We start from the raw sequence: 21519 nt of genomic DNA on the forward strand, positions 1-21519 counted from the left end.
GAAGTTTAACGGGTTAAAAATGCTCGAGTTTACAGCGCAAACTCCCAGCGCAAACTATATACTCCCAGTCCTGCTTGACTTCTCGCTCCGCTTTTGCCTCCAGCATAAGCCACAAAAAAACATCACAATGTTTGTAAACAAATAAAGGGTCTATATGACCGCGACAAACACATATTCTCATCACAGCCACATTTTCATGTCCTTTGCACCCATTTATACTCGCTTTGGCCCGTCACTACTCACCTGCGAATCACAGAAATACAGCATCACACAGTCAGCTTGCTAATATGGCGTCAAATTTGTGTCAAAAGTCGCGCGCGCGAAACACGTACCCCGCGCTAGTGGAAAAAAGTCTCCACGGGCGCAAAAAACACTCTGAGCGCGCGTGGCAATGTCTCCACGCGCGAGGAGCCTCTTACGCACGTGGAGACATTGCTACTCGTCCGTGTACGGTGCCATAATTATCCGTGGAGCTCTGATTTAAGCGCGGGGAGAAGACTTTTGACCCTTTGTGGGCGGATACCAGTGCTCGCCACAATCTCCCTATGATTGGCTCTCTGTGACAGCAAGAACTCACCCCCCAGGTGGGCACAGTCGGCTGGAGCCCCTTTGATGTTGCTGCCGCTGTTCTGCAGCTCCGCCGAACACACACAGAACCGAGCCCGGATCTCCAACTGCCGGTGGGTGAGTGTCTCCACGTATTTCTGGCTCTAACCGGGAGGTCTCAGTGCTCCATTGCGGGGCTGTCAGCCTTTAGTACAGCGATTAGACGTTAGTTAGCTCCATTGCTAACGGCAGTTACCCAGGTGGACTGACCGGAATCGGCCCAGAAGCCCAGCATGTCTACTCCAGTGATTCTGACAGGGAGTATTAGAGTGATTCTATAATTAGGGGTACTTTTCAAATCCATGGGGTGTAGACACGCCGTTTGTTTTAGGCATTATGTGAGCGCACACAACTTCTGAGTTGGGCTACAACTTGAATGTAAGCAGGAAACCACTCTAGGCCTTTGCATCTGCAGTGCTGCTGATAACATGAAATGGCCTCTTATATGCTCTAGGAATACAGTTAAGCTTAAGCATGCCAAATTGGACATAAAGCATTGTGTAATCAGCTACATTTTTGTCATGTTCATTGTATTCTTGAGGTGATATACCTTTAGTGGTACCACGCATTAAAATGAACAAGAAAACATGGGTGGTATAATAATTTTTTCAATCAACTTATAACTGGAGACAACCTCCACTTCCGTGCTGAGAATGGTGACCACTTCTGGTGTGAACATCTTCCTCCTGAAGTCAATCACCATTTTCTTGATTTTAGAGGTGTTCAGTACAAGGTGGTTGAGGCTGCACTAGTCAATACAGTCCCTGTTCATGTCCGTGTACTCCACCTCACATCCTCCTCTGATACAGCAGACAACCGCGGAGTCATTAAAAAATTTCTGAAGAAAACAGCTGTCTTGAGTTATACCAGGAAATGTTTCCTATAATACTACACAATTCTACACAAGCTAACTAACAAAGCAATAGTACATTTTTATTTTGTCCATTATACAGAGCTTGTGAGGCACATAGTCTCATCTTTGAAACATTATACCTTAAATGATCCCTCCTCAGGGTGTCATTTGAGTTTAAAATGCAACTGTAAGGACCTGGAAATTAAATAGCGTATTGTTTTTGACTGCACTTTACTGTATTATAGCCAGATACCTGTCATATGAAATGACTGCAGGAATCAACAGAGTTATTTATTAGCATCCACACATAGTTGACCTCTTCTGATTTCACAGTTTAAATGCTGTATTTCATGAACAGTTGATATCTCCTGAAATTGTGAAGATGACTGTGAATGCTCTGTTGGGTAGATACAGTTTCTCTGTTCTTGGGTTTCTACTTGGATCCCTCTGTTAAGTAAATGATACTTTTGCAACTGCTGGTAGACTACCTGTTTAGTTACTTTTCAACCCCTTCACCTGTAGATGTCTGATAGTTTTTAAAAATATCCTGATGCAAATGTAAGACTAAGCATGTTTTCTGTCATTTCAAATTTCAAACTAAATTCCTGTAAGGTCAATTGCAGCAAAATTGTTGCAAAAATTTGCCTCATATGGCTACACAGAACGGTATAGATTGAAGTGTAGGCAGCACCTAATGGTAGAACTTACACTTTATGATTAAATTGCACTCGTTAATTTAAGGGCACCATTCTCAGAGAGTATAAGAAAATTAGCAATTTAAGTCTCAAAACAGACTTTGATAAAAAAGAAATTGGTTATTCTCATTATGAAAGTCATAAACTTCTTAGTACACTATACAATTGAAGCAGTTCTCACTACAACAAACATGCTAAACGTAAAGAGAATTTTAAATGCATTCAGCACATCGTCATAGATGCCAATAAATATGTTGTGTTTTCACAGCATAACCATAATGGCTAGACACAGATTTTACAGAGAATAGACAAAACATACAGACATTTACATCTGAATGCGACATTACTACAGCTGATTACTTCTGGGCAACTTCAAAATAAAAACTTTTATTTTAAAACTGTCTGTAACAACAGAGGGTTATCATTTAAGGGTTTCTCATAGGAATTCACACATATGTCCTGTCAGTTAAGTAAGTAATCTATTTTTAGAACGTAATGCATGAGCTATTTCTGCTAAAGAACAGGAGAATCATTATTTATTCAGCTTTAATGAACACATCAGTCATATTAACTGTGAATTGTGAAGTACATAAAGTCGCATGCTTGTTTGACTGAGCAGAAATGAAGCAATGCAAATATCACAGGCAATTTCAACCAGGAAAACACTTCAGTGAGCTTAACACAGCTTCAATTTAAACAAGTAAAACACTTGTTTAAGAAAAAAGATGGAAGTGGAACTGAATCCTGATAAATTGAAATATTTCAGATCTTTCAACTGATCAGACAAAGAGAACACACCTCTACATCTGCTAAAAAATATTGCTGAAATTCAGTGTTCATTCTCTTTGAAGTGAACTTTTTAAGATGGAATTATCTTAAATTGATTTTCTGAAAAACAGTGAAAACAGTAGCTTTCAAATTCAGGAGATGAAATGAAGAAAAAATATTGAGTTTCAGCCAACATATTTAAAACTGAGGATCTCATCAGTATAAAAATTATTGCCCATAATTATCAGCAACAAATTACAATCAGCAAAATCATAATTCTGGTGATCATCAGACAAAGACATGTCCAGAAAGTCTCAAAATGACCGAAAAAAGTTATACAACACAGTTTCAGTCTTTAGAATGCATACATGCTGTAAAAATTGTCCTTTTCCATGTGATAAATGGCTTATGTTAAGTCTGTCAGTGAGCCACTAGAGTCTCTAGTGGACTGTTTTTGTTTCAGATAGTCCTACATGTTATTTTTACAGGTGTTGGGCCTGCCTGTCTTTTGTCCTTTGTGCATGTCCAGTCCATTCAAAAAGCAAAATCCCTGCAAGTATCTGACAAAAAACATAATGAGAAATATCAGATTTTGTATTTACATCCATTTTATTCCTACTTGCAAAGCAATTTTCAGGCAAGTGACCATCTGAAAAACATTTAGTGCAAATGTAGAATTGTAGAGCTATTAAGATGATCCGTAGTGGATACATCTAGTTTAACACATACCGTGAAATAAGCATAAAATTCAAAATAAATCATTAATTTGAATGTGATGAAATGCTACTTTACATTCATTTTAAAAGAGACCAAACCAAAAATTTTGTTCCTAATTTTGGTCAGTTTAAAACCATAGATAAGAGGATTCATAATAGGAGGTATGATGAGAAATTCTATCGCTATGAAGTTTAGAAGCATTTGAGGGAAATCTTTTGAAGCAAGTCGCAAAGTCATAACATCAAAGAGCACAGTCAAAAGAAAAGTGAGTAAGGAGATCAAATGTGGTACACATGTCTGCATGAACTTTGCTCTGTTTTCTAAAGAACTGATGCAAGTTTTGATGAGATATAAGTAGGACCAAACTATGAAAAGACCATGAAGCACATAAATGATTATTGTAATGTTTGCAACAATGCCATTAATGGTGGTTTCTTCTGGAAAACATGCCAGTTGAACAATGCTCCAGTTCACACAAAATAATCTGCCAATATGTAAACTGCACAACTTTACCCTGGATGTTAGATAGATGTTTGTTGCTATAATGCAGAAAGGTGTAAACCAAGAGAAAAATGCTAACTTAGTGACTCTGTTCTTGGACATGACAGAGTGGTACTCCAGTGGTCGACATATAGCCAGATACCTGTCATAGGCCATGACAGCAAGAATGGACAGATCACTGCAGGCAAAAGAGTACATGACCAGAGCCTGAACAAGACATCCAGAATAAGAGATAACATGAACTGGAGAGAGCAGATCCCAGAGAAATTTGGGGTAGAAACCTGTTGTTCCATAAAGTCCATTCATGCAAAAAACACACAGCAGAATATACATTGGTTCATGGAGGCTGTTATCCAAGATGATGATCACAATCAGAGAAACATTCACCAGAAGTATTGTGCAGTAACACAGCAAGCTTAGAAAGAAGATAATAGATCTGTGGTTCACTGTTTCATTGAACCCGGAAAGAACAAACACTGTTATTACAGAAACATTAGCCATGATGGTTGGAAAACTTCATTCTACTTCTCTGTAATGCATAGCCTGGTGGTGTGTGATCTCTCCTCTGTCTCGTTTAGAGCACAGAGAAAGTTGGTAGATCTTTAAACTAGCCAATCAGCTCTCTGGACTGAGAAGTCACTGCTGTGGAAAATGACGGAGGATTCTTCGTTGTGCCGTATAAATAAGGACAAACAACAACTATGTGAAAGAACTCCACCTCCTCTGCTTAGTGGCAGCCATTTCTCCTCCTTTTCCTTCTCCCTTTTTTCGCCAGAGTGACTTGAATGAGGCATTTCTAAACCCAATCTGTTAAAGATCAACAGGAGAAGCCAGAAGGTTGCTGAAAAATTGTTCTGTTGTTTTTATTGTATCAACAAATACTCATATTGAAAATTTCTCTCGATAGCAGGTTACAACCCTTCTGCAGAAATAAGCATTAGGAGAGAACAAAAACTTATTCCAGCATCACAAATACATTTTAGTAGACTGGTTCCTTTGCTATGTAATACCACACAATTTTCAGTTCATACATTTTAGAATTAGATTTCCACTAAAGATCAAAGTTCTATGCCCAATTTTCATGATACTGGTACAGTAGCAGACAAAAAAAAAAAAAAAAAAATGCCAGGACAACTTATTATTCATCTTTAATAGATGAGAACAAGAACAACCCTAGGTTTCTCTTTAGCACTGTAGCCAGGCTGACAAAGAGTCAGAGCTCTGTTGAACCTTGTATTCCTTTAGCTTTAACCAGTAACGACTTCATGAGCTTCTTTACACAGAAAATAGTTATGATTAGAGATAAAATTAATCTGGCCCTTCCTACAAATGTCACAGATGCTTTTGAATTGGCTGTTAGACCTGATGAATCTTTAGAATTCTTCACTCCTATATGTCTCTCTGAACTAATTTCAACAGTTTCTACATCCAAACCATCAACATGTCTTTTAGATCCTATCCCAACTAGACTCTTCAAGGAGATTTTACCTTTAATTAATTCTTCAATGTTAGATCTGATTAATCTCTCTCTAGTAACAGGCTATGTACCACAGGCTTTTAAGGTTGCTGTCATCAAACCTTTGCTTAAAAAGCCCACTTTAGATCCAGATGTGTTAGCTAACTATAGACCGATATCCAACCTACCATTTCTCTCTAAAATTCTGGAAAGAACAGTTGCAAATCAATTATGTGAACACTTACAAAGGAATAATTTGTTTGAAATGTTTCAGTCAGGCTTCAGAGTGCATCATAGCACAGAAACAGCTCTAGTGAAAGTTACTAATGACCTTCTCATAGCATCAGATAATGGACTAGTCTCTATACTTGTTTTGTTAGATCTTAGTGCAGCGTTTGACCCAATCGACCACATAATTTTATTACAGCGTCTAGAACATTCAATTGGCATTAAAGGGACAGCACTGGACTGGTTTAAATCCTACTTATCAGATAGGTTCCAGTTTGTGCATGTCAACAATGACTCTTCTGAGCATACTAAAGTTAATCATGGAGTTCCTCAGGGTTCTGTCTTAGGACCGATACTTTTCACATTATACATGCTTCCTTTAGGCAATATTATTAGGAAGCATTGTATTAACTTCCATTGTTATGCAGATGACACACAATTGTATTTATCTATGAAGCCAGATGAAACTGATCAGTTAGCTAGACTGCAAGATTGTCTTAAGGACATTAAAACCTGGATGACTTTTAACTTCCTACTGCTAAATTCAGACAAAACTGAAGTCATTGTATTTGGCCCCAAACATCTTAGAAACTCGCTTTCAAAGCAAATAGTTACTCTGGATGGCATCACATTGGCCTCCAGTACCACTGTGAGGAATCTTGGAGTTATTTTTGACCAGGACATGTCCTTTAACTCACACATAAAGCAAGTCTGTAGGACTTCCTTTTTTCACCTGCGTAATATTGTAAAAATCAGGAACCTTCTGTCTCAGAGTGATGCAGAAAAATTAGTTCATGCTTTTGTTACTTCCAGGCTTGACTATTGCAATTCCTTATTATCGGGTTGTCCAAATAGCTCTCTCAAACATCTACAGTTGATCCAAAACGCTGCTGCGAGAGTACTGACAGGAGTTAGCAAGAGAGATCATATTTCCCCTATACTTGCTTCTCTTCACTGGCTTCCTGTTAAATCCAGAATAGAATTTAAAATCCTTCTTCTGACATATAAAGCTCTTAATAACCAATCTCCATCATATCTTAAAGATCTGATAGTACCTTATTATCCTCGTAGAACTCTTCGCTCTCAAGCTGCAGGCTTACTTGTTGTTCCTAGAATTTCTAAAAGTAGAATGGGAGGCAAAGCCTTCAGTTATCAGGCGCCTCTCCTGTGGAACCTGCTCCCAGTTTGGGTTCGGGAGGCAGACACCCTCTCTATTTTTAAGACCAGGCTTAAAACGTTCCTTTTTGACAAATCTTATAGTTGGGGCTGACTGGGTGACCCACAGGGGTTCGGCTTGTGTCTTCATTTGCACAGCTGACTCCCTCTTGGACGTCCCTTCGTTCTGCCTCTAGTCATGCTGCTATAGGCCTAGGCTGCTGGGGGACTTTTCTTGACGCACTGAGCCCTTCTCTATCTACCTTTACATTTAATATGTATACCGTTATTGCAGTACATTCACTCTGTTTCCCCCTGTGCTATTTCTCCGAGTGTCCCTGGTCCCAGAGCTGGATGCTTCAGATCTGCGGTTGATGTTCCACCAGCTGGTCCAGTCTCCATCGTGTCTGCTGTGGGATGCTGCTGCTGACCTTCCTCCAGCCCTCTGCTTCCAGCTCCCTTTTTCCACCAGTCAACTCTGCATTGCCTTCACTATACTGTTATGCTAACTTACATACTGTTTGAATTTTACTGCTAGCTATATATGGAGTATGTTTAATGTCAGAGCCGTACATCATAAGAGTAAATTATGAGTCAGTTTTCAATGTTAGCTTATACTTTGTCTGTGTCACATATCCTGTCATGCATGTATCCAAATGTGTTGTGTTTTCCTTGCTTTCCCACCCCTCCCTCTTCTCCCATCCCTCCCCCTTGCCCTCTTCTGTCCTTCTCAACCCGCCCGGCCAGCAGGCAGATGGGTCCCCCCTATATAGAGCCGGGTTCTGCTCGAGGTTTCTTCCCTGTTAAAAGGGTGTTTTTCCTTGCCACTGTCGCCTTTGGGCTTGCTCTGGGGGTCAGGCATATGGGTTCTGAAAAGCGTCTTGAGACGATTTGACTGTAATTGACGCTATATAAATAAAATTGAATAAAAAAAAAGAGAAAAAACAAAAAAAACATGCTGGAATCAAAGCAGCTTACTGCCATCTTCAAATACTCAGTTATCAGAAGCACCAGAAACTGAATCAGACATGATGCAGTCCAAGCAGCACAAACATCATTTAGAGATGGTCTACCAAGAATAATTATACTACATACAGTGCCAGTCAAAAGAAGAAGCATGTCAAAGGGGGTGCGCATGGCTGGAAAGAAAGGTCCGTCTACGTGGAACTAATTAGCTGAACTATTGTTTGAACATCGGTGTGTTTTTTGCGGCGTACAACAATCCCGAAATTGCGCTGGCCCATAGATTGTATTTTCACTGGCCATTCGGCCTCGGAAGTACAGACTCTCGAGAACGAGAGAACGCATTGTTAATGTGGAGTCAGAACACCAGCGTACTTGATCACATCACGTACTTGGCTCATCTAGTCTGATTATTTTTCCAGTCAAACATACGGCCCGTGGGCCAAAACCGGCAGGGTAGACGATCAATTTCGGCCTGTGGGACAACTTTACAAAGGATAAAAACTGCAGTGACATGAACTATAAATTGCAAATTTGTATAACTGTAAATTTAAAATTATTTCTAGTCCATGACAAGTTGTTTTGATCATGAAGTAAAATCCTTGATTGTTCAGTTCCAGATAGCTGTGACTGAATGTTTTGTGTTTTTGTAGATAAACTGTGATCTGGCAGTTAGAATGCATGTGTAAATGATGAACTGAGGTATGATACTGTTGAAATTGAATTTGTTTTCCATCAGAAATTAAGTTCATGATGTCTTGTAATTAAATGTGAACATTTTACCACTGCTTTATGCAGACAGAGGGACTTGTAGGTAATCAAGAAAAATTGGCTCACCTGTAAGGTTTGGCAGGCCCAACTTTCAAGACTTCATCAACCTCCATTGCTGCAGAACAGCTTTAAGTTGTTAACCCATTTCTTGTTCCTGTCACAGTCCTGGGCTGTGTCCGAAATCGCATACTAACGTACTACTCATACTAAATGTGACGTCAAAATAAGTATGTAGTGCGTTCACATTAGATAGTATGAAAATATTGAGTACGCGAGAAATACCCGGATGTATACTATAACCGGAAAAATTTTAAGTATGTGCGGTGACCACACTAGTCATACTCAACCGCCCCATGCTGCTTTGCGAGCTATCCACCAAAATGCAAGCCTCCGCGGGATATGTGGCCGGACCGCGGCGATTTTTATTTTATGTGGTTAAGTGGTCATCCTAATCACCCCACAGATTTGAGAAATAGGCGTTTTCTGACCAACGTTTTAAATTTGTCAGACGCCTCACAACGTGCTACTGAATGCTTGCAGCTAGTTGCAGCAGCTCGCTTACAGAACAAGTAGCCGCTACCTCCAGTAGCCTGCAGCTACAACTGAAACGATTCGCATAATCTGGCTAATAACTGCATGAGGAGTGCCGGCTTGAAATTGCCACATTAATTATGCGACTGTTTGTTAACGTAAAATCAACCTGAAGCCAGCATTCAGCAGAGATATTTGATAGCCATACTTCCGGTTTTTGTCGTCGGAGGTTTGAAATGCATTATGGGAAATGTAGTAGTATACTACAGTGTGAACAGTCGGCATTCTAATAGTTATAGTACGTACTATACAGTATATACTCATTGAGAATGTAGTATGTGATTTCGGACACAGCCCTGTTCTTGCCCCACCCCTTTCCATTCATCCACTCCCCTGAGGCTCTGCAGCTGCTGATGAGTGGATTAGGTGCAGCTGCAAGAGCCTCACACCTGCAGCTCATTCCACCAGCCACTATAAAAACCAGCTTCACACGCGGAAGGGGACGTGGGATTGTACTGCCTCAGTCGTAGAGAGACACCCGGACGTGCAAAAGTCGGTGAGACCCTGCAGCCGCTGGAGACCGGGTGTGGACTTTTCCTCTCGGACTGCAGCGATCTGCTGGTATGAGGCCCCTGGACTGCCACTCCCCTGGAGCCTGACTTTTGCCCCGTTTCCAACTACCGAGTGCTGTCCATAGTTAAATGCCAATATTACTTGTACAATAAATTCTGTTTTCACCTGCCTTCTGACTCCTCTGCATGAGTTCGAAATTCCCCGCGTCCCCTAATAGAACAATCCTACCAAAAAGAACCCAGAGCAGCACAGAACCCATGCCAGACCACCGATAGATTCTCCAGGCTGTAGCCGGCCTTGAGAATCTGTTAAACTGGACGGAGCCGTTGCTCATAGATCAGCAGACTTATGAGTCAGCCAGCCCACCTGCTGGCATGGATGGGCAGGCTGATTAAAGATGTGACGGAGCGGTCTACGGTTTTTAATCAGCAGCCGCTGCAGCAGCTGGGAATGGGTAGTTTCCCTCCAGCTAGTTTTTTGTTGGTTCCGTGGGGACTGGCCAGGGCCCCCCCAGTATCATGGAAATCTTCATCCCCTGTCCTCGAGAAGCTCCAAGCGGATCCCTCACTCGTTCACGAGGGGGGGGTGGGGGGGTGGGGGGGTCGATGATACTGCCAACACCACCTCACCCGTTCCCGAGGGGGTCAAAGACACTGCCGACGCCGCCTTACCTGTCATGGAGGAGCTCTGCGCCGAGTCCTCACCCGTCATTGAGGAGCAGAGATACTTCTTGCCTGTCCTGAAGCGATCCCACCTCTGCCATCTTCTTCCAGGAGGATCGCCGGAGCAATCCCGCCTCCGGTGCTGGCTTCCAGGCCAATCGCTGGAGCAATCCCGCCTCCACCGCCAGCCTCTGTCTCGACTGCTGGAGTGACACCTTGTCCCCCGCCACTGGCCTCCTGCAAGACTGTCGGAGTGGTCCCACCTCTGCTGGCCAGGAGGCACACTTTGATGGGGGGGGGGGGGGGGTACTGTCACGGGCCTGGTCTAGCCACACCCCCTTCCAGTCATCCGCTCCCCTGCTGGTGTGTCTCCAGTCTGTGAGGCTCTGCAGCTGCTGATGAGTGTTTTAGGTGCAGCTGCAACAGCCTCACACCTGCAGCTCATTCCATCAGCTGCGATAAAGTAGGGCTGCAAAAACAAATCGATAAAAATCAATTATAAAAGCATTGCCAACGAATTTCATTATCAATTCGTTGTATCACGCGATTCATACATCACTCGCCATGTCGCTGAGCCATCTACTTCACCTGCAGAGTGAGGTGGATGCAGAGCAGAGGCAGTGTTTTCAAAAGGAAGAGTAAATTCAACCAATGAAACATGACTGACACGGAGAAAACAGTTTCTCAAAACAAAAAATCATGCCACTTGTTCACTATATGCGATTTTCCCGCACGACAACGCACGCATCTATTTAAACAAAAAAAAAAAAAAAAAAAAAAAAAAAAAATCGCACGGATGGCAGAGGGTCACGAGCAGACCACTATGTGGTCACGTGACCATGCTTTCAGCTTGACCGTCTGACAGATGAGCGCGATAAACACAGCGGCAAACTTTCTGTATTATTTCGAAAACCCTTAAGCGAAAAATATTTCTGAAATCATTTGAAGGTGAATAAGCTGCAGCTGTTAGGTTTGTGGGGTGTGGAGAACCCATGCACAGACATACAGACAGAACACTGTGCATGATGAAAATGATTTATTAAAACACAAAACTACTACAAACGGAAAGCAGGACAGAAGTGGACAAAAACTAAACTAGACCGTGGCAAACAACCAGGCAAAAAAGGTACTTACATACGGAGAAACAAATGACTAAGACAAGAGCAAACTGGAGTCAAAACAAACAGTCGAGTCCAAAGGGGGTAAATCCAGAAAAAGGTGAAAACTGATGTGATCCAGAGCAGAGAAAACGGGAGCGCGAGGTCTGAAACTGCATGTTAAGTCCAACTATGCACCAGCAAAGACTGAGGGGAATGGCAGAGCTTAAATAGTAGGGAAGGGGACCAGGTGGATTGAATTGAGCTGATTGCAACAGATGAGAGTGATGAAGTAATGAGGTGACAGAGCCAGGGGGCGAGCGACTGGGAGAGAGACAGAAGAGGAAGACAACAGACAGAGGGAGACAGAGACACACAAGCCAAAACACACACAGAAGGGAAAAAATGAGAAAAGGAAGGAAAGGTGGAGAACACGGGCAAAAGCAGCACCAAACCATAACAGCAGCAGCTGATGCTGTCCTTGTTTTAGTTCACCAAAGGCAAGTTTAGTAGAGGACAGTAGAAGTCCAGTCTACTTTATGCAAATGAGCTGCAGGTAAACACACCGGTTGGAAACACACCGCAACCGGACCAACATGCCACAAGCAGTGTGTGTCATCTAGTGGACACGCACTTAAGTCACTACATTATCCTGCGTTTGCTCTACTTTAAAGTGAGGAAATGTAACGTCAGTAGCCTATTTCTGTTGGCTCACCTGATGCTAGCTTTTGCTTGTTAGCTGATTAATGACAGTGATAGGGCGTGTGTGACTTTGAGAGATGCTTTTTATTTCACTTTAATCAGCTTAAGCAGGGTTTGGATATGCATTATAAATAAACGTAACTTGCACACAGGAGTGGTAATAATTTAAAGATTGAGCCTCAAGTTTTAAATTTTCTGACAAAGTCCGAGTGAAGACACTGGTCTGTGTTGGAGTGAGGCAGGATGAATTACATTGATAGGCTTTATGATGAGAAAGACATCATGTACACCACAGCAAGCAGCTGTCTGACTGAGAGCATCCTCAACATGATCGTCACTGTAGTGAGGCCTCTGTTGATGGTTGAAGACAAAGGCTTCACTACAATGATCTTATTTGCTCTGTCATTCCAAATCTTCGATTTTTGAATAAAGAAGCAGAAATTAAAAATGTATTTTTTTTATCCAATTCATCGATTAATCGAAAAAAATAATCAACCAATTAATCGATTATTAAAATAATCGTTAGTTGCAGCCCTACTATAAAGACCGGCTTTACACGGAAGGGGATGTGGGTTTGTACTGCCTAATAATAATAAATAATAAAGAAGATATTTTTCCAAACCAATGAATTTTTTGGTTTTCATTGTGAGACAATCCACACAAAATGCACTTGTCCAAAACAAACAATCAGACAATGTTTCAAACATCTGACCAGCACTATTGGAAAGAAACAGTAATATTTGGAGCCATTTTCCTATAATGCTGCACTACATTACAAGGCTAGTTAATTAAACAATCGTATTGTTTATATTTTTTCTTCTACTTTGACCTTTCTTTGTCTGAGACATGTCCTCATTTTCAGATCACTATACCTTAAATTATACCTTTGTAAATGTAACTGTGAGGACAAAGAAAATAAAGAGCTGCTTGTTTATTAATGTAATAGACATGTTGAAACACAGTGCAAGCTCTGCGCACAGTACAGTGTGTTTAACTCAATAAAAATATATTTCACACAAAGAAAATGGACTGTTTTCAAGTACTGGTTTGATTGTCAATTGATGACGGAAATTTAGAAATATCAGAGACATTATTTAAAAAAACGTTAAAATGGTGTGAAGTTTAAAACAAAAATGTATGTAAATGTACATCTTACATAAGGACACAATCTCCTTCCAAGTTAGATGTCTGTACACACAAGGCAAAGTATATTTTATGCATCGACTCATTTCTTTTTTTTGTCTGAATCAAAAGGTCAACAGCAAATATGCTACAAAAAGAGAAAGACATTCACATAAGGTGTAATTCCATTTTTTACTCTTAAAACCACAGTTTCCACGTAGAGAGCACATCACAAATTAACACTGTGAAGTATTTGACTTACATGAATTATCTAAGATGTGCTGACAAAGTTTCAACAGTTTGAATGACTGTACGATGAAGTATTTTTGTCAACATCTTGAAATAGTTTAAAAATCAAAGGCGTGTGATCATAAATCTTGGGGATAAAAAACATACTAAATATGTTAAGGTGGATATAATTTTTCTAAACTGCAGTCTTTCAACTAAGAACTTCTTCAAGGCAACTCAGACAAAATTATTTGGTTTTTCAAAACAACAAAATAAAACACTGAATTTTCATCAGTTCCACCTAAGGGTGCATGAAGAATTCAAGTGGATGTTGAACAGTTGTTGGTTTGCTGAACAGCGTGATTTCTTTGGGGCACTGTTATTAGGATTTGAAAGTATATCCATGCCAGTGTTACATTCTGTCTCACTAGAAATGCAGAAACCTAGCTACCAGGGCCAGATTCACAGAGACACTATAGAGTGGACTAGTGTCATTTCAGTCTTGATTTACTCTTAGACAATACAAGTTACACTGCACGTTTCACACAAATACAGACTGTTTTATTCAAGCCGTAAAAGTTGACCACCAGTCATTACCAGGCTCAGATTAAACATGCTTCCATGGTTACAAACAGAAACACATCATGCTAAGTCATTGTAAAGACTGAGTCTGAATCTAGTGCACACATTTGGGCATTTAATTCAAGTCCCAGCATGAACCATCTCTTTTTGTGAAAGATCATTAACAGGAAAACCCAGAAATTTGCTTAAAAACAGTTCTTCTGTTCTTACAGTATCACCAAAGACTCTTAAAATTAAAAATTTCTCCTTTTTTGTTTTTTTGTTTTTGCTATCACAGCCATATTGGATGTAGTCATGTGCAGTTGGCCAGCAAAAGCAGGTTATGAACCCTTCTACAAAAAGAAGAATTAAGAAAGAACAAAAACTTACTCCAGCATCACACATACATTTTAGTAGACTGGCTCTGTTGTTGTGTAATACCACACAATTTTCAAATAGTACACTTTAGAATTATATTTACACTAAAGATCTAAGTTCACATCAAAAAATAACTTAATCTTTCATTTTTTGTTTGTCTATTTGAAACGGTCAGTAGCAAAAATACAATAGTAAAAGACATTCAGAAAAGGTTCACTTCCATTTTTCTCTCTTAAAACAGAGTTTCCACATAGAGAGCACATCATGACTTAATACTGGAGTATTTGACTTACATGAATTCTATAAGATGTGCTGACAAGGTTCCAACAGTTTGAATGACTGTATGAGAAAGTATTTCAAATCAACATTTTTAAATAACTTGAGAACTTCAGAAATAAAAGAGACATGTGATCATAAAACTTGAGGATAACAAACATACTAAACAAGGTAAGGTGAATTGTAATTCTCTAAAAGTGAAATATTTCAACTAAAAACTTCCTCCTCAAGTAAAGGCAGACAACATTATTTGCTTTTAAAAATAACTAAACGCAAAATTTTGTTTCGCATTTTAGTCAATTTGAAACCATAGATGAAAGGATTCACAATAGGAGGTATGATGAGAAATTCTATTGACATGAAATTTTGAAGCATTTCAGGGAAATCTTTTGAAGCAAGTCGCAAAGTCATGACATCAAAGAGCACAGTGAAAGAAAAAGTGAATAAGGAGGTCAAATGTGGTACACATGTCTGCATGAACTTTGCTCTGTTTTCTAAAGAACTGATGCATGTTTTGATGAGATACAAGTAGGACCACACTATGAAAAGACCATGAAGAACATAAATGATTATTGTAATATTTCCAAATATGCCATTAATGGCAGTTTCTTCTGGAAAACATGCCAGTTGAACAATGCTCCAGTTCACACAAAACAATCTGTCAACATGTGAGCTGCATAATTTTACCCTGGATGTTAGATAGATGTTTGTTGTTACAATGCAGAAAGGTGTAAACCAAGAGAAAAATGCTAACTTAGTGACTCTGTTCTTGGACATGACAGAGTGGTACTCCAGTGGTCGACATATAGCCAGATACCTGTCATAGGCCATGACAGCAAGAATGGACAGATCACTGCAGGCAAAAGAGTACATGACCAGAGCCTGAACAAGACATCCAGAATAAGAGATAACTTGAACTGGAGAGAGCAGATCCCAGAGAAATTTGGGGTAGAAACCTGTCGTTCCATAAAGTCCATTCATGCAAAAAACACACAGCAGAATATACATTGGTTCATGGAGGCTGTTATCCAAGATGATGATCACAATCAGAGAAACATTCACCAGAAGTATTGTGCAGTAACACAGCAAGCTGAGAAAGAAGATAACAGATCTGTGGTTCACTGTTTCATTGAACCCCGAAAGAACAAACACTGTTATTACAGAAACATTAGCCATGATGGTGGGAAAACTTCATTCTACTTCTCTGTAATGCGTAGCCTGGTGGTGTGTGATCTCTCCTCTCTTCTCTGTCGAGTACAGAGACAGTTGGGGGATCTTTAAACCAGCCAATCAGCTCTGTGCTCTGAGAACTTACTGCCTTGGAAAATGACAGGGGATTCTCTGTTGTGCATACATACACGACCAGTCAAAAGTTAGGACACACCTTCTCATTCAGTGGTTTTTATTTAATTATTTTGTACATTGTAAATTAATACTGAAGACATCAAAACTGTTAAACAATACATATGGAATTGAGCGCCCAGGCGGCTCAAATGGTTGAGCGGGTGACCAATGAACAGGGGCTACAGTCCCAGTCGCGGTGGCCTGAGTTTGATTCCAAATCGCAGCCCTTTGCTGCAGGTCCCCCCCATTCTTCTCCCTGCTTTCCTTTCTGTCTGTCTACTTACCTATCGAATTAAGCCAGCAAAAGACCAAAAAAATCTTTAAAAAGATTTGTCCCATATGGACTGAAGACGGGGCGATGGCCCCCATACGGACCGAAGACAGAGTGATGGCCCCCATACGGACAGAAGACTGAGCGATGGTCCCCATACAGACAGGAGAGAGTGAGGCAGCACGGGGCCTCTCCTCAGCCAGGAGTGAGGCGGCATGGGGCCTCTCCTCGGCTGGGAGTCAGGTGGCACGGGGCCTCTCCTTGGCAGGGAGTAAGGCAGCACGGGGCCTCTTCTCGGCAGGGAGTGAGACGGCGTCGACCCGCTCGGAAGGTGAGGCAGCACAAGACCCCTCTAACACTGCAGGCGAGGTGGCACAGGGCCCCTCCAGCACCGCAGGTGAGGTGGCACTGGGCTCCTCCAGGGCAGGAGTAGGGGAGCTACGGCGTCTTCTAGAGCCACGCCTTTGGTGAACAGATTTCTTCACTGCTGGTTCCACAGCTAACGGGGGAACAGGTTCAGGCGGGCCATCAGGGCAACCATAGGGTGACGGGGCATCAAGCCCCTCCAGGGTGGCAGAGGCAGTGTTTAGTGCCTCTAGAAATGAAGCTATCACTCTAGGATCTGTGGGGTTGGCCATTGATTCCCTGTAGGCCACGTAGATGGTCCTGAGCACCTCTCAGCCTGAGACGGCAGCATTAAGCGTCTCGTAAGCTGAGGTAGCTGCTCAGTGACTGCCGAGATGGCCTCAAGGATCTCAGAAGCCGGCCGGAGGGAATTAAAATAAAAACAGGGGTACCTGCTGGGTTCTTGGGTGGCTGGGCCATTCTGTTAGGGCAGGCGGTGTTTGAACCCATGCAGCAGGCGACAGACAGGCAGATGAATTAATATGGACTTTATTGAACAGAAAAAACAGAAAAGCACTCCATAAGGGAGGCGCGGGGAGTAAACAGAACGGGGGCTAAACTAAAGTAAGGGCGACGGACCTGATGGCCGTGATGGTGGACTAACTAAAACTAAACAGCGAGGGAAGTGACTCACGTAATGTCCGGGGGTCGGGAGACGGGGCAGAGGCTGAGCTGAGGAGCCGGTGTCTGGGATGTGCCGAGGACACTGGGGTATGCAGACCAGGCCCAGACGAAGCGGGGTTCAGAGCGGCGGAAGGAGGGTGAGCAGATGAGGGTTCCGGGGTGACGGAAAGGTGGACGGAGCAGGCAAGTAAGTCCAGGGGCAGACGGAGTCCAAATGGCAATGAGGGCAGGACGGGGGATCGTATGCAATGGCCCAGCATTGAGCCGTGAGGAGAGCCAGGCTTTTATGCTGCACTGATTACTGATCACAAGCAGCCACGCTACTCCACAGCTGCTCGTAATCGGATGAGCCAGAGCACAGGAGAGGGAGGGGGTGTGACGGCAACCATAAGACCTAGCATGTTTTCTGTCATTTCAACTTTCAGACTAAGTTGCTGTAAGATGAATTGTAACAAAATTGTTGCAACAATTGGCCTCATACATCTGCACCATACAATGTGCATTAAAGTGTTGTCTGCACCTAATGATAAAAACTACATATTATGATTAAAATTGCACTCTTGAAGTCAGGGCCACCATTCTCAGTTTGTCTGAGAAAATTATGAATTTAGACCAAGTCTCAAAGAGACTTTGATGAAAAAGAAATTGATCAGTCTTATTATGAACATCGTGAACTTCTAGTACGCTACACAATTGAAGCAGTTCTCACCAAACAAACATTCTAGATGTAAAGAGAATTTTAAATCCTTTCGGCACATCGTAATAGATGCTTTTAAATATGTTGTATATTCACAGCTTCGCATAATGGCTAGCCACTGATTTTACAAAGAATAGACAAAACAAACAGATATTTAAATCTGAATTCAACACCATCACTAAAGCTAATTACTTCTGGGCAATTTCAAAATAAAAGCTTGTATTTTTAAAACTGTCAATAACAACAGAGGATTATTATCATTTGAGATTTTCTCATAGGAATTTACACATAGGGCTGAACAGTGGAGTAGTGGTTAGCACTTGCGCCTTGCAGCATGAAGATCCCCGGTTCAAATTCCGCCCTGGGATCTTTCTGCATGGAGTTTACATGTTCTCCCTGTGCATGTGTGGGTTTTCTCTGGGTACTCCGGCTTCCTCCCACAGTCCAAAAATATGCTGAGGTTAATTGATTATTCTAAATTGCACATACACACGTGGACAAAATTGTTGGTACCCCTCAGTTAAAGAAGGAAAAACCCACAATTCTCACTGAAATCACTTGAAACTCACAAAAGTAACAATAAATAAAAATTTATTGAAAATTAAATAATCAAAATCAGCCATCACTTTTGAATTGTTGATTAACATAATTATTTAAAAAAACAAACTAATGAAATAGGGCTGGACAAAAATGATGGTACCTCTATAAAAGATTCAACAATTCAAAAGTAATGGCTGTTTTTGATTATTTAATTTTCAATAAATTTTTATTTATTGTTACTTTTGTGAGTTTCAAGTGATTTCAGTGAGAATTGTGGGTTTTTCCTTCTTTAACTGAGGGGTACCAACAATTTTGTCCACGTGTGTAGGTGTGAATGTGAGTGTGATTGTTTGTCTGTACATGTAGCCCTGCGACAGACTGGCGACCTGTCCAGGGTGTCCCCTGTCTTCGCCCGAGTCAGCTGGGATAGGCTCCAGCACCCCCCGCGACCCTAGTGAGGATAAAGCGGTGTATAGAGAATGGATGAATTCACACATATGTCCTGTCAGTTATGTAAGTAATATCTTTTTAGAATGTAGTGCGTGGGTGATGTCTACTAAAGAACAGGAAAATCATTATTTATTCAGCTTTAAAGAACACAGTCAAAGTGGCTGTGAATTGTGAAGTACATAAAATCATATTCTTGTTTGACTGAGCAGAAATTAAGCAATGCAAACAGGCAATTTCAACCAGGAAAACACCCTAGTGAGCACAGCACAGCTTCAGTTTAAACAAGTAAAACACTAGAAAAAAGATGTAAGTGGAACTGAATCCTGATAAATTTAAATATTTCAGATCTTTCAACTGATCTGACAAATAGAACACACCTCTACATCTACTACAAATTACAGTCAGTAAAATTATACTGGTATGGTATGGTATGGTATGCATTTATTTATACAGGGACAGCGTACAATTTTACATTGACCAAAAGGAAAGATGCAATGTACCTGGTTATAGCAAAAATGCTAATTTCCACCAGTAGTCCCTGGGCAGGTTGATGTTACAATCATTGAAAAACTGATACAAATGTAAATGGACACATATGACCATAAGTCCACACCATCAGCAATCAAAACAAACAAACAAAAAAAAAGAAAGAAAAAAAAAGAAATGAAATTCATATTTATTTATATCCTTTAAAAATAGTAAAATAACAGAAAACAATCGAACAATATCTTTCACTGAAAATTAAAAATGTGAGCATGTTTGCTTTTCTGAAAGCCATGTTTTTGTTAACCACGCAAACAATTTAAATGTTGTTGTAGCAATAATCTCAGATGATAGCGTGTTCCACTGCCTCATTGAGATTACAGAAAAAGCTGATCGCGCAAACTCAGTTTTACATTTTGGGAGACTGCACTCTCCTCTAGATGTCGAACGAGTGGATCGAGTCATTCTATCTGTACATAAAGTAATAAACTGCCTAAGAGGGGGGGCAGCAATGTTATGTATTATTTTAAATAGAAAGCAAACATTATTGTAAAAGATGAAATTTTCAAAGTTTAACATGTCATATTTTTTAAGAATAGCACAATAATGATGTTTCCTGAACTTTTTATCATGGATCTTAAGTGCCTGTTTGTATACAGACTCGAGAGGCCTCAGAGCAGTTTTGCAGCCCTGAGACCAACTCGTCATACAGTATGAAAAATGGGAAAAAATCATAGAGTGCAGGTACAAATGGGATGCCTCTATAGTCAAAGACCCCCTAATGTACTTAAAGTTTGCTAGATTAAATTTGAGCTTGTTTCTTAATTTTTTAACATGTTTTTTAAAAGTGAGGTTAGAGTCCAAGGTTAAACCTAGATATATGAATTTATCTACCTTTTTTATCTCCTTACCTTCAATGAATATATTTGGGTAATTTAGCGGTTTGCTTCTGATTGTGAAATACATTGTCACTGTTTTATCTGTGTTTATTGTCAGGCAACTTTGACGCAGCCAGTCAGCAACTTTTTGCATTTGGTTTGTTAATGTTATGGCTACGTCTGTTTCATTTTGTCCATGAACAAACACCACAGTGTCATCAGCGTACATAATAACATTGGCAGTACAAACAGATGGTAGGTCATTGATGTAAATACTAAAGAGTAAGGGCCCCAAAATGGAACCCTGAGGCACTCCTGTAGTGTAATTTCTAGGAGAAGAAATTGTATCATTGATCCGCACACTCTGTTGTCTGCCAGTGAGATATGACTGAATCCAGCCCAAAGTCTGGCTCGACAGACGAAAATGTGCAAGCCTATTCAGGAGCAGATCATGACTAACGGTGTCAAAAGCCTTTCGGAGGTCAAGAAACACCGCCCCAACCATTCCCCCTTTGTCGAGGCTGGTCTTAATTTTTTCAATAAAATAGGTGCAAGCCGCCTCCGTTGAATATCCTCTCCTAAAACCAAACTGTAATGGATTCAGGAGGGAATTAGTATTTATATGATCTATCAGCTGTTCAGAGACAGTTTTTTCAAAAATTTTAGAAAAGATGGGAAGAATGGTAATAGGACGGTAATTCCCGACCTCCTGTCGATCACCAGACTTATAAACTGGTGTTATAATACCATCTTTCAACGCAGAAGGAAACACGCTTTCACTTATTGATTGATTTATTAACTTAGAAAATACCATGCATAAAGTGCCTTTATACCTTTTTAAAAATGAGCAATCTATCCCATAAATATCTTTTGCTTTACTATTATTTAATTTGTCAATGATTACACTAACCTGTGCTTCATTTACATGTGATAAATAAAAATAAAATCATTATTATTTTCGATTAAGTTAAAAACCTTTGGCTT

General features: G+C 40.7%; 2 protein-coding genes across 2 annotated transcripts; both read right to left on the reverse strand.

Moving 5' to 3' along the window:
• Positions 1-3581: 3581 nt before the first annotated feature.
• Positions 3582-4992, reverse strand: LOC110963226 (olfactory receptor 52D1-like). The gene has a single exon (XM_051958630.1). It carries the CDS (start codon positions 4639-4641, stop codon positions 3706-3708), a length of 936 nt encoding a protein of 311 aa, XP_051814590.1. The 5' UTR covers positions 4642-4992; the 3' UTR covers positions 3582-3705.
• A 10097-nt stretch (positions 4993-15089) lies between these two features.
• LOC110963227 (olfactory receptor 2K2-like) lies at positions 15090-16019 on the reverse strand. The gene has a single exon (XM_051958632.1). It carries the CDS (start codon positions 16017-16019, stop codon positions 15090-15092), a length of 930 nt encoding a protein of 309 aa, XP_051814592.1.
• Positions 16020-21519: the final 5500 nt, after the last annotated feature.

This window comes from Acanthochromis polyacanthus, chromosome 14 (assembly GCF_021347895.1).
Source record: "Acanthochromis polyacanthus isolate Apoly-LR-REF ecotype Palm Island chromosome 14, KAUST_Apoly_ChrSc, whole genome shotgun sequence".
Classification (NCBI taxonomy): Eukaryota; Metazoa; Chordata; class Actinopteri; family Pomacentridae; genus Acanthochromis; species Acanthochromis polyacanthus.